Source organism: Solanum stenotomum, chromosome 3 (assembly GCF_019186545.1).
Source record: "Solanum stenotomum isolate F172 chromosome 3, ASM1918654v1, whole genome shotgun sequence".
NCBI lineage: Eukaryota > Viridiplantae > Streptophyta > Magnoliopsida > Solanales > Solanaceae > Solanum > Solanum stenotomum.
The window spans coordinates 24,919,472-24,936,271 of NC_064284.1; the positions used below are offsets into that span (position 1 = coordinate 24,919,472).

The following is a 16,800-nucleotide window of genomic DNA, read 5'->3' on the forward strand; positions in this document are numbered from 1 at the left end:
GAAGCAACACAGATTACTTTGGTTTGTACATCTGATTCTGCCAATATACATATTTGAAAACATATCTATCATAGCTTTATCATTTTTGTATATATGTCTTCTGCTTGTGTCAATGATACTAGCATATAAGCTTATCATTCATCACCAAATGACAATGTAAAGCATCAACTACTTGAAAATAGGAATATGAAGTGTTGGGCCTGTGTGACACGGGCCATGCCCATCTAGTATAAAAGATGCAGCAGAATAATATGAGTACAAATAGGATACTAGTAGGCATCATAGGTTGATCGAACAAGAGTAAAACTATACTGTATAAAGAATGTTAAGAACCTTACATTCGGAAGAAACTCAAATAGTTCGACAAAAGATAATCAGTAAGGAGCAAAGCAAAACAAAATAATAATATGAAATGTGATGCAATGAAATATAATCCTACCGATATACACCTTATCCACAGATTTCGTTGTGAGCTAGGTGGGACTCGTGAAAAACTCACAAGTTCTATATACCATGTACGGATTCAAACTGGGACTTTCCATATATTTTGTCCCAACTCGAATCGAGACTTCCATCAACTAGTATATATCATTCGGAATCAATTATCATTGAATATCATTAGATTCTTTTAAAATGGTTATTTCCATAATATTAATCGTGTGATTTCCATAAGAATGAATGTGTTGGCATGATCAAAATGTGTGCTTTTGGCTCAAAAATTCCAATAGTGTTTTGTTTTTATGTGAATACCAGAAATCTGTTGTCAAGAATATTCTGATATTTCTCTTCTCAAACATACTCTTCAATTGTGATAACAAATTGCATATTTCCAATACAATTAACGTGTTACGTACTCTGTATTGTGACGTTCTTAAATAGCATCAGACATGCAATTTGCATTATTTTGGTATTCTTGTAGAAACTACACATTACATGAAATTGAAAAGTATGAGAAAAAATGGAAAATTACTCAGCAAGACTGTTTCTGAAAAAATGAAAAAATAGAAGAAAAACAAAATAACAAGGGCTCATCAACGGACATACATGCAGTTGTGGATAGATAAAAAGATCCCCAAAATAAAGCATTAAAATTAGATTTTATCCACAAGATGACGATCCTAGAAATACTTACAGAACTTTGGAAATTAATCCTTGACGACCTAGAAAGTAGCACAAAATACTATATAATGCATCTCTACATGGTTCTAGATAATTGTAATGTAATATTTCTCCATCTGGCTGCCTAGCTGCAAAAAATTGCCTCTTCTAAAAGAATATTACAAAGGAGATATCAGCACCCTACGACACACAACAGAATGGTTATTTTATCTAGCCTCCGTTTGTGTTCGTCAGCAATCAACTGCAACCTGAAAGAATCAAGGGAAACAGCCCTAACTCTTAACAAAAAAGAGGACCCATTTGTGTGCTTCTCTTGTTGTGTATGTTGATTACACCGGTATCTGAAGTAACATTGAATTAGTAGGGACCCATGGGTGGCATACCAAATGGAGGCATCGGAGGCATTCCCATTCCGCCCATTGGAGGTGGCTGGGATGGACCAAAACCTCCTCCCATACCCGGCATTGGTGGAGCCGGTAAAGCCAGAGGCAGCAACTGTGCATACATATTCTACAACCAAAAGTGAACAGGTTTAGAAATGGCTTATTTACACAATTAAACATTACAGGAATGGCCAATTTACCACATAAATGCATGCATTTGATTCGTACTTATCAAAACCTTACCAAAAACTTTTGCAATGTTGGTTATGTTTCAAGCTATTGGCAGTAAACTACGAAATTACTTGCAATATTACAGAATACCTGCTGCTTCATAACGTCCTTCTCTTCATTCTCTTTGGCTTTTGCTTCACTTTGAGCCTCTATTTTATCTTTTATCAGCTCATCAACCTTGCCGGTATATTCACGAATAAACTACAAGAGAGAGAGAGAGAGAGGAATCAGAAATAAGTTGCAGATTACACTAGATATCAATAAGCAACAGAAAATCAGAAAACTTAAGCAGACAGCAAAACGATTACTGCAAATGAAAGAAGCTAAAAGGCAACAATGATATGTGACATGCAATGCATCATTATATTTTTTATATTACCCACAATCATAGTGAACTATAAACGGGAAATAATGAAAAATAGGCTCCAGAAGAGATTCAACAAGAATATCATGCGAAACACACCCAAGGGGAACACAAAACCCTTTTTTATTTTTCTGATAAGTACAAACAGGTTTTTCCAGAGCGAATCAGACATCCTCGCAGCCATGGCAAGGCTGCACTAGCATGCACATCCATCAGACAAGGCCTATTAAAACTTAAAAGGGCTAAATATCCCCAAGGAAACAAATGCAAAAGATTTTTCTCCTTGAAAGAAGATAAGCAAGCAAATATAGACACAGGGCTATGACGGAGAGTCAATGTACCTGTAATAGGTATGGGAATGCAAAGTCGATCATATTATTCATCCATGCTAGCTCAAGGGCAACATCCGGGCGAATCAAATCATAACAAACAAACAGGCATGACGCAAAGCATTCTTTCTTTCCCTGCAAGAGCACATAGCAAGAATTCAAAGCTTTGAATCCATCAATCAATTTCATATAATATTCAAATTTTAAAAAATAACTACAACTAACAGTTTCAGATATCAATTACAAGCTAGACAAGAATAAACCAATGCAATATAAATGCACTCCAAGTTATATATAGACGTTTTCCAGACCAGAAATATCAACTTCCAAGTAAAATATGACCCACTTCTCCTGAGTCTTTCCCAAGCAGTAAATGCATTGTGTCTGGCACTCCCACATTCCCCATTTATATCTACTACCATATCCATACCATGATCTGGTTTATTCATGTTCTAATATCTTTTCATTTTGAAGAGCTCGTTAATGACTAAACACCCCAACCCAACCCAATATGCCAACATCTTCTTCGCCAGCAATACTATTAATTTGGTACATTTTCTGTAGTACTTTTCTCACTTACCCTTCTCTTTAGGTTAGTTTGTTTGTCAAGAGGAGGGCGAGGGGGGGATTTTTGAAATACCACTGATACCTGTTCAATGAAGTAAACAAGCAACTCTTCAGCAAGTTCACGATCCCCAGATTGTGAGGCAGTCTCCATTGCATCTTTGTAAAGATTATCTTTCTTCGACAGAGCAATGGATTGTTTCCACCGACCAGCCCTTTTATAGATATAAGCAGCAACACGCCTCATCTCAAGAAGCTCGTGCTTCTCTATCTGTTCACCCACACAAAAAAAAGTAGAATTGTTATCAGATATCTGATGGATACACTTACATGAAAATTATTACTTGATCAAAAGATTATCTGATAGATACAAGGGAACACAATTTGGTGAACTATCCTTTACCTTCTGCGCAAGACCAATCTGGTCGAAGTTATCATGCAAATCTACTGATTCACGTAATCTATCATAATCTTCTTCTTCAACATATATCTCATTAAGGGCCTCATTTACAGAAGAAACATTGTTACTTTGAACAGCAATCATGTAAGGCTTCACTAGGCGAAGATGACCAGCCTGTTATAAAAAGAAGAAAAAAAGGAGAAAAGGAGGGATTTAACATCAAATAATCTAATCCAAACAATCCTTGTAAGTAGGGCTTCTATGAAAAGTGAGACCTTTCTCATTATGTCGACTACACGGGTGTGGTCCACTCTAAGTGCAAGAACATTTAGAAGATCATTGATGAGATCAGGATGTTCTTGCAAATAGAAGTGGACGGCCTTGTAATAAAGCTCCACATTAGCAACTTTGACAGCAATGTCTTTGAACTGCATATGATCCCAAGCATCTGGAGAATGATTCATGACGGTAGTGGCAGCATTATCAAATTCATCATATTGAATATACAAATAAGTTAGTTCTTTCCAGTGTTGCTGCTCATCACAGGCACGAATAAGCTTGGGAATGTTGAGACGGGTGGAAAATAATTTTATGTGTTCCATGAGCTTCTCATAACGGTATCTGGCATAAAGGACACCAAGTTCTGTGAAGATACCCATATGGGCTCGCTCCAAACCCAGCCCACTCTCCATAAGGGAGATCAATTCATTGAAACATCCTCTGTTTTGGTAATATTCACTCACTTCCTCCAGATCATCCACCTGACAAAGTAAAATAGATACAACCAAACATCAGTATTCCAGATATTTTCAATGCAATTTAGATAAGCATGTTGACACAGAAATATAAACAAGGATTCCCCGGTAGTAACTTATGAAAAGCAATGCTAAGCTACCTGTACTATAATGTTAAGCCCACAAATTTGAGCTAAGCGGAACTCTTCAGCATCGACACAAGCAAAGCAGACTTCTTTCCATGTTTTTGAACTATTTGCTTTGCGTGCTGCATCAACAGCACCTTGAAATTGATTTAGCTTCACAAGTGTGATAGCCAATTTGGCCCAGTTAGAAGTAAAAGCAAATATGATCTTTGCGGCCTCATACAGGGCTTCATCATACAACCGGTCACCAACATTCGGTAGATTGGCAACATTTGGCATGAGAATAAACTCTTCAATGTCACTCAATCGATCTATTTTAGCATATGCATAGATTAGTTCACTGTCAACCTTGGGCTCCTTTGTCTTTTGCCTTACCATCAGCAGATACTTCACCAAGTCATGGTAAACATCGGCATCCTCTGCAGCACGAATGACATCCAAAAATTGGGTGGTATCATCTGCACGGATAAATGACTCAATAGCATCACTGACTAATCCTTCTCTCAGTTGAGCTTTAGCCACTTGGCTCCAAACAGCATCTTCTTCAACTCGGAAGGCAAACTCGACAGCACGGTTTATATCACGAATATTATCTAGCAGAACATTGACAGCCTGGACATTTAAATTGAACTTCTTGAAGATTGCAAAAGCTTCTTCATAAAGTTGGGCTTCTACAGCTACCTCCCCTACGGCAGGTCCATCAAAATTATCAAGCCTGTTGATATAATCCATAACTCTAGATGAATCGGCCTTAATGGCTGTCAAGATAAGCAAGTTTTGCAGATTAAAGTTCCCACTGAAGGCAGAATTCTGGAGGACAATCTTTTCAAGAAGTTCAATCAGTTCATGCGGAAGATCAGCAGTCATGAAAGCTTTAACAGTAGCAGAAACTTGTTCTGGGCTTTTGCTCTCAGGCAGAGCAGTGGAGACAACTTGATCGATAAGCTGCCTTCTGAACTCATTTTCAGGGTTAAGAACTTTCTCCCAGAGGTCACCATCCATCCTCTCAACGACATACCTAGAGACATTAGGAAATTTGGTTGTTCACCTCTAGACATCTGACAAATCAGCAGTTATAGAGAAACTACTAAATGAATAACAAACCTGGCTTGTAGTTTGAACAAAGAGTTCTTGTTGGTTACATTAATAAGTTCATCATCACATTGCCCTCTCCTATATGCAACAACAGCAAGGGTAGGATCGCGCTTCTCACAATATTTACCCACAACACGTGAATCATAGTATGGGTTGGTTGTCAGGAAGTGCTCTGGGTTATTGTTGCTATCTATGATGATCTTACCCAGAGCATTGTGTACATGCACATCTTGGCTTCCTTCACTCACAAGATGCTCCAAGAACTGAGTAAGCAGTCGGAGGCGGTTCCTGACAACAAAGAAGTTAAAGCTTAACATGAAAGTTTCTAAGGACCAACTATAAACAATTGTACCAGATATATTTATATAAAAAGACCTCTTTTCACATTCATCCACAAGGGGCTCAACAGGTAGCAGAGAACGAACAGAAAGGATCAAGCCTTTAATAAAATCCTCAGGACACTCATCATCCAATAGCTGTCCCACAACTAAAGGAGCATTTGCTGGGTTGACCTATACAATGGCAGATAAAAGTTCATAAGTCATAAAATTACAAGAAATAAAACAAAAGTACACTGAAACTGTACCAACCTTTTGGACATAACCTTCAATATACCGTAGCATGTTATTGGTATAGAGGTAGTGTGTGAGATCAGGAACAAAACCAAAACGGTCACAAACATTAATTAAAGGCCGAGCATCAGGAAGTTTGGCTTCCATCAAGAAGTTCTTCGTCTTTTCAGGGTCATAAAAGTTTGATTCTCTTGTCACACGCTCAACTTCCTTGATTTGTCCAGTCTTGGCAGCAGCCTCAACATACTTGAAGTGAATTTCGGGATCCTCACTGCAGGAAATAAAAAATGACAATTCACCAAGCCAGCCAAAATTTTTGAAAGAGTGGTCGATTAAGCAAGCCAAATATCAAGATATCATCTCCATGTGTACATACCTGGAACTCAAATATGATCCCAAGAAGAAGTACAACCCATCATAAGACTTGAATTGCTCAAAAAGCTTTATGCAGGCATCAACACCCAACTGCTCACAATACTCTTTCGCTACCTGCAATATCACAACATAATCAGATATGTTGTAATTGGTATGTCCCACAATAATTGAACATTACGAAAAAAGATGATGTGATCACATGATTCAAAAATCTTTAATTTATTTTTTTATTTGGCCATGCTTCTAAAATACAACTTATTTTGAGCAGCACTTTTATCAAAATAGCTTTTCATAGAAGTACTTCTACAAGTGTAGCAGTTTGTGTGTTTGGCCAATTCATTTGAGAGGCTTTTTGGAATTTAATAAGAAGATTGGGTTTGGCCAATCATTCCAAAAAGTACTTCTGGGTATCAAATAACGATAAGGATATTATCAAGGTTCATTTTTTTTTAATCAAGGTTCATTTACTGTTAGTATTATTTACATAAAGAAATAATTTAAAATATTTATCATGTAAGACTTTTAGTCAAGCTCCTTTATTTAATTAAAATATAAAACATAGAATAAAAATATATATTAAAAAAATTTATCAATAAAAATTTAGTAAAATCAAAAAAGGGAAAGGAGAAGCGGATTGTATTTATATTTGAGAGGGATGAGTTAATTAACAAGGGAATTTAATAAAAAAAATTGGTAAGAAAAAACTACTTTCTGCCTCCGCTTCTATTTCTTGGAAGGACAATTAAATCTATGTTGCTCGGACTCTTCAAAAATGTCAACGGGTGTGTGTCAGATTTGCCAAAAGTCGTGTATTTTTGGAGAATCCGACACAGGTGCGGCATCAAAGGTGAAGAGTCCGTGCAACTAACTAGAATTTTGTAGCTTCTTCCCAAAAACAAAATAACTGCTTCTCAAAAGCTCTTTTTACCTGTTTGGCCAAACACCTCAGATCTTATCAGAAGCTCGGCTAAACAGGCTATCAATTCCAGCACACATCCTTCTGTGTAAAAATATAAAAACCAAAATGAGTACCTGCACAATTATTTGAAGGTTGCCTTTGATATTGATCACTAGCAGGTCCTTCATGCACTCGAGAGCCCATTCACGTGAAACAGTCCCAAAGAACTCAACCAGAGCCTGAGACAAACAATATAGTTAAATACAAGTCCGCTCACTCGGAAAAAAAAATCAATGCAATCCATAGAGCATAATAACCTGAGGCTCAATTGCATGTGTGTTCACAATGACACGCTTGATATCAGGGAGTTCAGTATAGTGCTGCAGAAATAATACACCATTTAACTAATTTGCAATCAGATGAAAATAAATTCAAATGATGAAAACCATTCAACCTGCAGAGCCCGCACATATAGACCAGCCTTTTCACAAAGTTGAGCAATTCGAGGTCGATCATAGTGACTGAACATTCCATTTGCTAATATAGCATCTGCTACATTGGGGAAAGTCACAAGATTGATTTCCAATACCTGTATAATGGAGGCATTACAATCTAAAAACAAAATGCATAGACAGAAAAATGGCTTTCTACAGGAGAAAAGAAACCTTAGTCTGCAAGAAACCATGTTCTGGAAGGTTAGGTTTCAGAACATCCAACAAAAATGCTGTTGCCTCGCGGATCATGTTCCTCTGATGAAAAAAAGAAAAGAGAGAATTTCATCAGCTATGTGTTGCACCCAGTAGAAATGGTAAATAAGCCTTCTAAAGCGCCTAGTTTAAAACCCTTAACAGGGAAAATATTGGAGTGAACTGTGTCAGTGTAATAGTAAACAAGCATTTTGACGAAGCCAACTAACCTGTAGAAAAAGGTCAGTGATTGTATTATAATCAACTGGACAACCGCCCTCCATTTGGGACATCATGAGTGCAAAGTTAACAGCTCCCTGCATATACAGACACAATAGTTCACATCAATCAAGTAACTAAGCACCATAGGAGAAGTTGTATTGATTTTTGCTTCAAGAAAAAAGTAATATTACCAACATAAGAGCAACATTTCAAAGAGATGTCAGACGAAAATAATCAAAGCAATTGTTCTCTCCAAAACATACGGCATGTGAAAGCCAAAACTGTTGAAGATTCAATACTTATAACTTTTGCTAAAACCATTTCCCAATTCCCACATACCTGAGGATCAGATCGAAGAATTGTTTGCAGGAGGAACAGATAGTCAGGCGTATAGCCAACCTATATCAACAAAAAAACATTTATAATTACCAACCTGAAATAGAGTCACCATAGAAACGCTGGAACTGAGTAAAACATACATGACAGCTCAGGCCAAAAAGAAATTTACATGATGACCAGCAAAAATGATTCGCTAACCTGCTTGGAATATATCAGAATCTTGTCAAACTCCCTGCGCTCAGCGAAAGCAGCAACAACTTTTGGAGTTGCTCTTGCTTTGATGTATATCTTCAAGGCGAGATCATTATCAACAGTCTACAACAAAAGGTTTACAGCTGCTGTCAGCACCTTAGGCTATGTGAAAGAGAGAAATCAATTGAAGTGGTGAACAGAAGAAAAACTAGTATCGTTGAACTAAATTTAACCTTCACAAGATCGCCAAGTTCCTCACTGCACTCCAGCTTATCCTCAGCTAACCAGTTCTCCAAAAGGTTCTTCTTATTTTGGTTGACAACAAGGCGTGACAATTCCAATGACTCAAAAGCATTGAGCTTCCCCTTTGTCAAAAGTGTCCCAAAGTACTGCAAAAGAGGAGGTGTTTGCCCTGCTTGAACAGGAACGCTCTGCAAATAAGACAAAGAGACACATAAATACAGTGTGCATAACCCTTTTGTAAAATAAGACAGAGAACTAAAATCAGCTTATTCTTGAAACTCAGCCTTGGTGAGCAATAAATATTGTGAGGGAAAATTTGTCTTGGTAACAAAATCAATACCTGAAATTTGGCAACAGTATCAGACGTACGGAGAATGCCCTGAGGTGATTCCGCAGCAAGCTCAGCAGCCTCTTTGTACTTGGTTTGGGCAAACAATTCTTGGAAGCGCTGGACAACCTGTGACAAAATTAATAGATGTAAGACCATTGTAAGGAGTAGAGAGCAACAAAATTTCCAGATGTCGATTCCATAAGAGTCAACAACTTCTGATAAGATCACTGCTGAACATCAACGATAAAGTAAAGAGGGGTTTTTCTTTTGACAAATAAAGTAAGAGGGACTAGCCATGTAGAATCTAGCTCTAGCAGATGATCTCAATAACAATCTATTTCAGTACTTCTCAATAAGGAAGAATTTCAAGAGCAAAAACCAAGCAGTGAACTAGTTACAAGAGTTAGAAGGTTCCGCAGGAAAGAGATATTGTACACTAAAGAAAAGGGCAGAATTCTCTCCCCTGCGAAATCATTTCAAAACAATGACATACTGAAAATAATACATCAACTTACCAAAGTCTCGGCACCGGGAAGATTTCCTCTTTTGGCAAGATTGACAGCTAGCTCCAGATTGTTCAACTGCAACATGTGTAAGAAGTTGACACCTTACAAGGGTTCATCCAATATTTACACTTCAGGAAACAAAAATTATCAAAATGCATGGTTGCAGGATGCAACGAAAATAGACTTACTTGTCCACTGACAAAAGGTATGATAGTTGTTTCATTTACTGTGGCTAGCAACACTTGACCTCGCCTGTTGATGGCATAGAAACCACCAATTGACGAAGCTTCAGCTGTTAGGAAAATAGGGTCTGGGCTAATCCTATTTCTGTATACCGCAGTAGCTGTTTCCAGGTCGTAGACGAAAAGAAGCCCAAGCTTTGTGATTACATAAACTAAACTATACTTATGAGATATCTGCAAAAGAAACAGAATAGTTGTGTCAGAAGAAACAGAATTCACAATACACAACACAAGACAAAGTGACAGACCAGGAAAGGCAACTGATACCTGCATGGAAACTGGGAAATCATCAGCAAAATCTGGAGGGAAGAAAAGGTCCGCCTGTTTTTTCGTAAACGAAGGTTTCCCTGCAAAAATGTACCATGTTAGGAATAGGACATAGTTATATCAGGCAATTCTCACCACAATGTTAGTAAAAAAACCTTCAATGATTTAACAAAAAATAAAAAAGGTGAAAGGAAAATAGGACATAGCGTATTAACCTGGCTGAGCTCCCAGCTCAATGACATGCAATTTTGATATAACCTGTCCAGCATTCAAGGATTTCGTGGCAAAAGAAATGAGTATGGAATCTCTATCACTTCCAGGTACCTGATTAAAGCATACAACAGTTACAACAGGAAAACATCGAAGCAAAGCTAGCAAAAAAAAATTATGTAGAGGAGCTTTTCTCACTCTGAATGATGCAAATGATGCAGCGTGTGCCTCTAGAGATTGACTTCGTTGCTGATCCACTGAATATAATTGCATATTTCCTTTGACCAGTTGGGGCCTCTAATGACAAGAAGAGAAATGGTAAAATCAAATGACAAAAGAATTTCTTTATACGTTGAAATTTGGGTGACATCATCAAAAAACAGTAATGTATCCACCTAGAACACATTTCACTGAAATGTTTAAAAAGCCAGTCATTTGAGCTTTAGATTTCCCCTCCATTCCTCTTCCCCCTCTCTCCCCTGATGTAGAACTTACCTTGTTAATAACCTAAAGTTTCAGCCCTTCATCAACATCATCTAGTGCATACAACAAATGACCATTTTTGGCCCAGGTTGCTGCAGCTGAAAGTATCCAATATTCAGGCAATAAAAGCACAGCACACAGGACTATGACCAAGTCACTACATGCAATACTCCTTTTCGTACAATACCACAATACAACGATTGAGAACCACCAACAATCAGCATGTTAAAAACACAAACAAATGAGGGTAGATAGAGGAACAGAAAAAGATTGCATAACAAAATGTTTGAGAAAATGTAACACAACGTCAAAACCTCATATGACCTTTCCTGGCTTTCCCTCGCTAAGTTTACTTAGGGAAGGGATTTAATGATAAAAACAAAATCTCCTATCACAATAAAACATCAAAAATATCAATAACAGCGTAGATTAACAGCATTACACACCTCCGGCGAACCTGGGGCAATACCAATCAAAACCAACCATTTCTCTGAAGGATCACAACGATAATTGATTATTTGATTATTGGCTAGATTGGCTGTTCTATCAAACATCTTTATAGGCTCAGTATCACCTGAATACAGACAAAAAATCATCTTAAGGACAGACAACCAACCATCACTTAAAAAAGAATTTCCAGAAAAAGTAATAAACACCAAAAAAGGACCTTTATCCACTCAAACACGAGAAACAAAAGCTGGTAAACATCACCACAGAAAAAGAGGAACTGTCTTACCTTCAATTGGCCAATGATAGACTGACATCTGTGTGACGATACCTAAAATCTGTGGGGTAATCCACTTCCAGAAAACAACCTAAATATAACATACACTTAAAGTTATATCAACACTATCAAAAGCTGCAAAGAATGCAACAAACTAATTAAAAGAAAGAATCCATATGGCTACTTATTACCTGCTCAGGCATCTGATATGACTTTATTTTCTGCTTTGCCTCAATATTGAAAATTTGTAAGTGATCTTGAGTAGTTCCTGGTACTTGAGCTTCAAGAGGAGAAAGAAGAGAATTTTGCGTCATCAAAAAACGTATTACAACTAAATCCAAAGCAGAAGAGCGGATCCTCTTCCCCACTTATAGAATGTATATGGATGACGGGAAACAAGATCCCCAATAATTCGATAATTCAGTATTGAATTAACAAATTCTTTGAAGAAAATATCAACAATGAACAAAAGAAATCCACTAAACCCTTTAGGCCATGGAGGAAACAAGGTAACAGTGATTGTCCAAACTATAGTCGGCCGGTCCTAATTTGGAAGTCAACATCTAGGGAACAATTAGGTACGATATGTATGTCAGAGAGAATCTTCTAGTAACAGCTGATTTATCACATGGTCACAGATTTTTTGAGATAAACATGGGTCACAGATTTTTTGAGAGCATAAAAATCATATAATTGGATGAAGATTCAATTCACGTTCTCTTGGTTCTACTTAAGTTAATAACTGCACTGACCACTATTAGATTGACTATATCTCAATTCAAATGCAGTAATCAGAGACCTAAACATATTCCACACTTGCACTTGGAGTTGAGAGTAAAAGCCATTTCTGCAGATAAAGCTTCCTCACTCTCATAAAAAGTAAAGTAATATCTGCTGGAGTCTTCCCCAAGAAGGAAACCACTAGCAGAAATTACACCACGATGTCCAAACTCACCTCCCTTAATGTCTCTTCCGTTTATTACCTTTGATGACCAAAGCTTCATATATGCATGTTAAACTATACTGTTTGACTTTTTTACTCTAGCTTCAAATTTCTTTCACATATGTAATAGTGAATCATGTAATTGTAAAAAGGGGCAGTCCGGGCACAAAATATCCCACGTTAGCAGGGTCCGGGAATAGCCGCACCCCTAAGGGATGTAATTTAGACAACCTACCCTAATGCAAGCATTAGTGCCTGCTTCCAGGCTCAAGCCCGTGACCTATAGTTCACACAAAGACAATTGCCATTGCTCTAAGGCTCTCCTTCAAAATTGACTTATCCACTTTTAAGTATTAAAAACCCAACAAAATACTGAGTCAGTTAATACATAGATAGTAGCAGCACTTCAGGAATCAGAATTGCAAACTTGAGTCAATGATAGAACATTCAGTGAGTAATCTAAAAGTTCCTTAGTAAAGCTATACCTTTTAGAGCCAAAATTCTGGAATTGGGATTCATAAGAGCAGAGTCAGCAGTAATAGGGCGGCGCAAAGGCTGCATTGGCATACTCATATCAATAATGACCACACTATTTTGTGGTGAGGTCTCCCGAACACATATATACTTGTCTGATTCCATGGTTACATTTGTGAACGTAATGAACTGCGGGTTAACCCCTATACTTGACAACTGCAACACCAAATCATATAATATCAAAATTCAACCCAAATTTCACATTCGTAACCAAATTAAATTTGGAAAATTCAACATAATAAAATAAATTAGGTATCAGATCCAGCAATTAACCACATATTACAGATCTAATCTACATTTCATGCATGTTAAGTAGGGTAAGACTCTAGTAGGACTAGCAATTTCAAAGGAATAGTATGAATGAGAAAATAGCACACAAATATTTCATTCCAAGTGTAAGAAAGAAAGAGCATACTGTAAGGGCCTCTTTCATAGTGATCGGAGCATTAGCAGCCGCCATGATGGAGATCTGCGAGACGAGATCTCAGATAGAGAAGAAACCCTCTACAAGATCCAGAGATAAAAAGAGAAATCGAAAGAGTAAAGGGTTCTTCTAAAATGCGTTGTTAAGCACTGATGTTGTGAGTGCGTGTGATAACGTTCAACGATGGCGAATATGGAATTCTGAGTGTTATGAGAAAAATGAATTGGGGAACAATTGTTGAGTTCTAACTACTACTACTTGAGTATGTCCTTGTGTTTGTATCTTGTGGAGAAAAAAGAAAAACTGAAATTAATGTAAAGACGTTTGATGTTATTATGACAAAAAAAAAACCTACAATAACATCTAGCCCCAAAATGAGTAGTCATGAAAAGTTTTTTTTATAAAAAACAGATATTGTGCTGCAACTTTAATTGAATTGTTGTTTGGTGTGATATTTTGTTGTCATTTTGTAATGTATGGTACTATACAATACTTTGTATTGTTTGTTGGTTGATTTAAGGTAAGGGTTCGTTTGGCATGATGCATTGAAATAAATAGTAAAGCATTGAATAAAAAATAATGGTGTGTGACTTTCAAAATAAAATATTGTGATATTTGGGGTTCAAACGCGAAAATCCTTCATTCAGATAAACAAACACTACCACTGCGTCAAAGGCATAGCTTTTGTTAAGGGTGTCCAACTTTAAATATCTATCATTTAAATATAGAATTCGACGTATATATATATATATATATATATATAACGTAATTTTCTGATAAAGGATGTCACCCTACGGTGGTTGTGGCTATACCACAGGGTGAGATGAGGGACATATCTAATGTGATAGGTGGAAAGAGGAATTTTTTAATTAATTCTTATACATTAATGATATTTTTTATCCCTTTCTGGTACATTTATTCAGTGTTTGATTATGAATTATTAATTATTAACGACATAAATTTATAAATGTTTTTGATATTATTTGTAACCCTTCACAAATTTTACTCTAAGTATTCGAAGAATTAGTTGTAAGTATATAAGCTTGGATCGGACGGTGTCTTACATGTACATGTGTATTAAGGTCCATTCTTTAGTGTAGAAAGTGTATCAGTAGTTTAAGGTTATAAGAGACCTCTAACACTAAGTCGAGTTCATAACTTTCCTACCGGCTAGGCTTTCACATGAGTTCCTACAAGGGTCAACTTAAACTGATCATATCTCTCATAATATAAAGAGTTAGGTGGCTCATTAATATCAAATTAAAGGTCTATAAATCTTCTTTCAAATGTCACCAATTTTGCATCAATCCAAGTTCGGAGTAAAAAGTTATGACCATTTTACTATAGACACTCTCAACAGAGTTTTTAGACCTGATTTTCACGAGTCCAGTCTACTGGCCATAGATTGAACTATATATCATAGATTGAGCTCGTGAATCAAATTTTAGAGACTGATTTTTCGGCCTGATTTCCATGGATCAATCTACGAACCGTAGAATGAGCTCGTGATATTAACTTCAAAAAGTCAATTTTATCTCATTTTTATGGATATAAATCGTAGTTCGTAGATCAAACCACAGAACATAATTTGGGCTCATGGAATGAACTTTGAAGGCTCAATTTTTGTTATGGATGCCACGGAAGGAATCCACGATTCGTAGATCCAACCACGGGTCGTGGTTTACCCTCGTGGAATGTTCCGACAGATTTTTAAGTGGGGTTATCTTAGTATTTTTCCATTCTTTTTAAGCCTTAACCCGAACGTTTTGGTACCTAATTGGGATTATATCGTAACATTATCTCATTATATTCTCATATCTTTCTCCCCTAACTTTGAGCAAAAATCAAGAGCAAACCTAGGGTTTCAAGTTTCTCAATCAAGTTTTCTTCAAGAACTCTTATTCACCCAGGTATGTAGAACTATCATAGTAAGAGATTAAGTTTTTTCTCACTCCCTATATTTGCGATTTCAACTAGCAAAATAAACTAGGATTTTTATCCCAAAATTCAATATGTTCGAAATTTTATCTATATTCCTATTATTGATTCTTGAATTCATTATAGAGATTTCATTATTTCACATTATTGATGATCTTTGATTATTGTTCATACTTAATATTGCACATGAACCTTTTTTAGCTGAGAGTTATTTAAAAACATTGACATAGTATCTCTTATGCATTACTTTCATGAGTAAGGTGAATTTCAAGTCTTAGAGCTTGTTTGACATAGCTGATGGGAGATTAGAGGTATTTATTTTTGGAAACAAAACAGTTATATTGAAAAAATTAAGTGTTAGGAAAATTCTTAAAACTTCTTTTTAATGAAAGCATAAGCAGTTCTTCTGTTGTTGGGAAGAAACCAAAAAAATCCATTTTTCAATAAAAAAAAACATAAGCACAAGCAACAAATTATTTGTTTAAGACTAAAATATCCCTTACACATATACATATTACTATATTATAGAAGAGTCTAGGAATGACTACCAATGGTTCAATAAGATCACTACTAATGTCCAATATATTTATAAAATATATAAGTGGGCCCCACCACCTTCCACTTAAATATTATATATTATTAATTACTATACTATAAATCACTACTAATATCCAATATATTTGTCAAACTATATAAGTGGGCCCCACCACCTTCCACTTAAATACTACATATTATATATTAATTACTATACTATAAATGACTTAAATACTCCATATTATCTATTACAATAATTAACAATTATTTGACACTTTAAATTCTATCAATGCCATATAAATTAGGATAAAAAACCTAACATATAATATTTAAATATATTTAAAAATAATATAAGTAATACTATACATTACAATAATTAACAGCTTAATTATTTAAAACTTATATAAAAAATTTAATTGACTCTCTAAATTCTATTGGTACCACATAAAATGGATTATATAATAAACATATATTGTTTGAAATTGACGAAAAAGAAACAATAAATTACAATAATTAAAAAAAAAAATAGTCCACTCCAAAAAATCTATCAATTAACAACATATATTGTTTGAAATTGACGAAAAAGAAACTATAAATTACAATAATTAACAAAATAAATCTCTCGACTCCAACAAATCTATCAATTAATGCCACATAAATTGGGACATGGCAAATAACATATATTATTAAAAAATTAGGTTCAAAATGTACTATAAAATACAATAATTAACAACTTAATATATTAAAGAGACATATAAAAAAGGGTTAATAT

General features: G+C 35.8%; 1 protein-coding gene across 1 annotated transcript; it reads right to left on the bottom strand.

The window, feature by feature from the left end:
• Positions 1-1,053: 1,053 nt before the first annotated feature.
• Positions 1,054-13,814, bottom strand: LOC125860731 (clathrin heavy chain 1-like). Its single transcript, XM_049540748.1, has 30 exons — positions 13,548-13,814; positions 13,084-13,288; positions 11,847-11,935; positions 11,668-11,746; positions 11,378-11,505; positions 10,647-10,745; positions 10,454-10,562; positions 10,239-10,318; positions 9,918-10,145; positions 9,739-9,804; positions 9,233-9,349; positions 8,883-9,080; positions 8,656-8,772; positions 8,458-8,517; positions 8,127-8,213; positions 7,876-7,959; positions 7,665-7,799; positions 7,528-7,590; positions 7,345-7,449; positions 6,314-6,426; positions 5,956-6,208; positions 5,741-5,877; positions 5,375-5,653; positions 4,286-5,288; positions 3,666-4,151; positions 3,394-3,564; positions 3,076-3,261; positions 2,439-2,561; positions 1,824-1,934; positions 1,054-1,629 (listed from the first exon to the last, which is right to left on the bottom strand). Exons 1-30 carry the CDS (start codon positions 13,590-13,592, stop codon positions 1,477-1,479), a joined length of 5,109 nt encoding a protein of 1,702 aa, XP_049396705.1. The 5' UTR covers positions 13,593-13,814; the 3' UTR covers positions 1,054-1,476.
• Positions 13,815-16,800: the final 2,986 nt, after the last annotated feature.

Bases quoted from the DNA above. Each gene is read 5' to 3' on its own strand.
- LOC125860731 (XM_049540748.1), bottom strand. From the start codon at position 13,592: ATGGCGGCTGCTAATGCTCCGATCACTATGAAAGAGGCCCTTACA. The intron at 10,563-10,646 runs GTGAGAAAAGCT...TGCTTTAATCAG, and splicing joins CATCATTTGCATCATTCAGA to GTACCTGGAAGTGATAGAGA. The intron at 8,214-8,457 runs GTATGTGGGAAT...CTGTATATGCAG, and splicing joins TTCTTCGATCTGATCCTCAG to GGAGCTGTTAACTTTGCACT.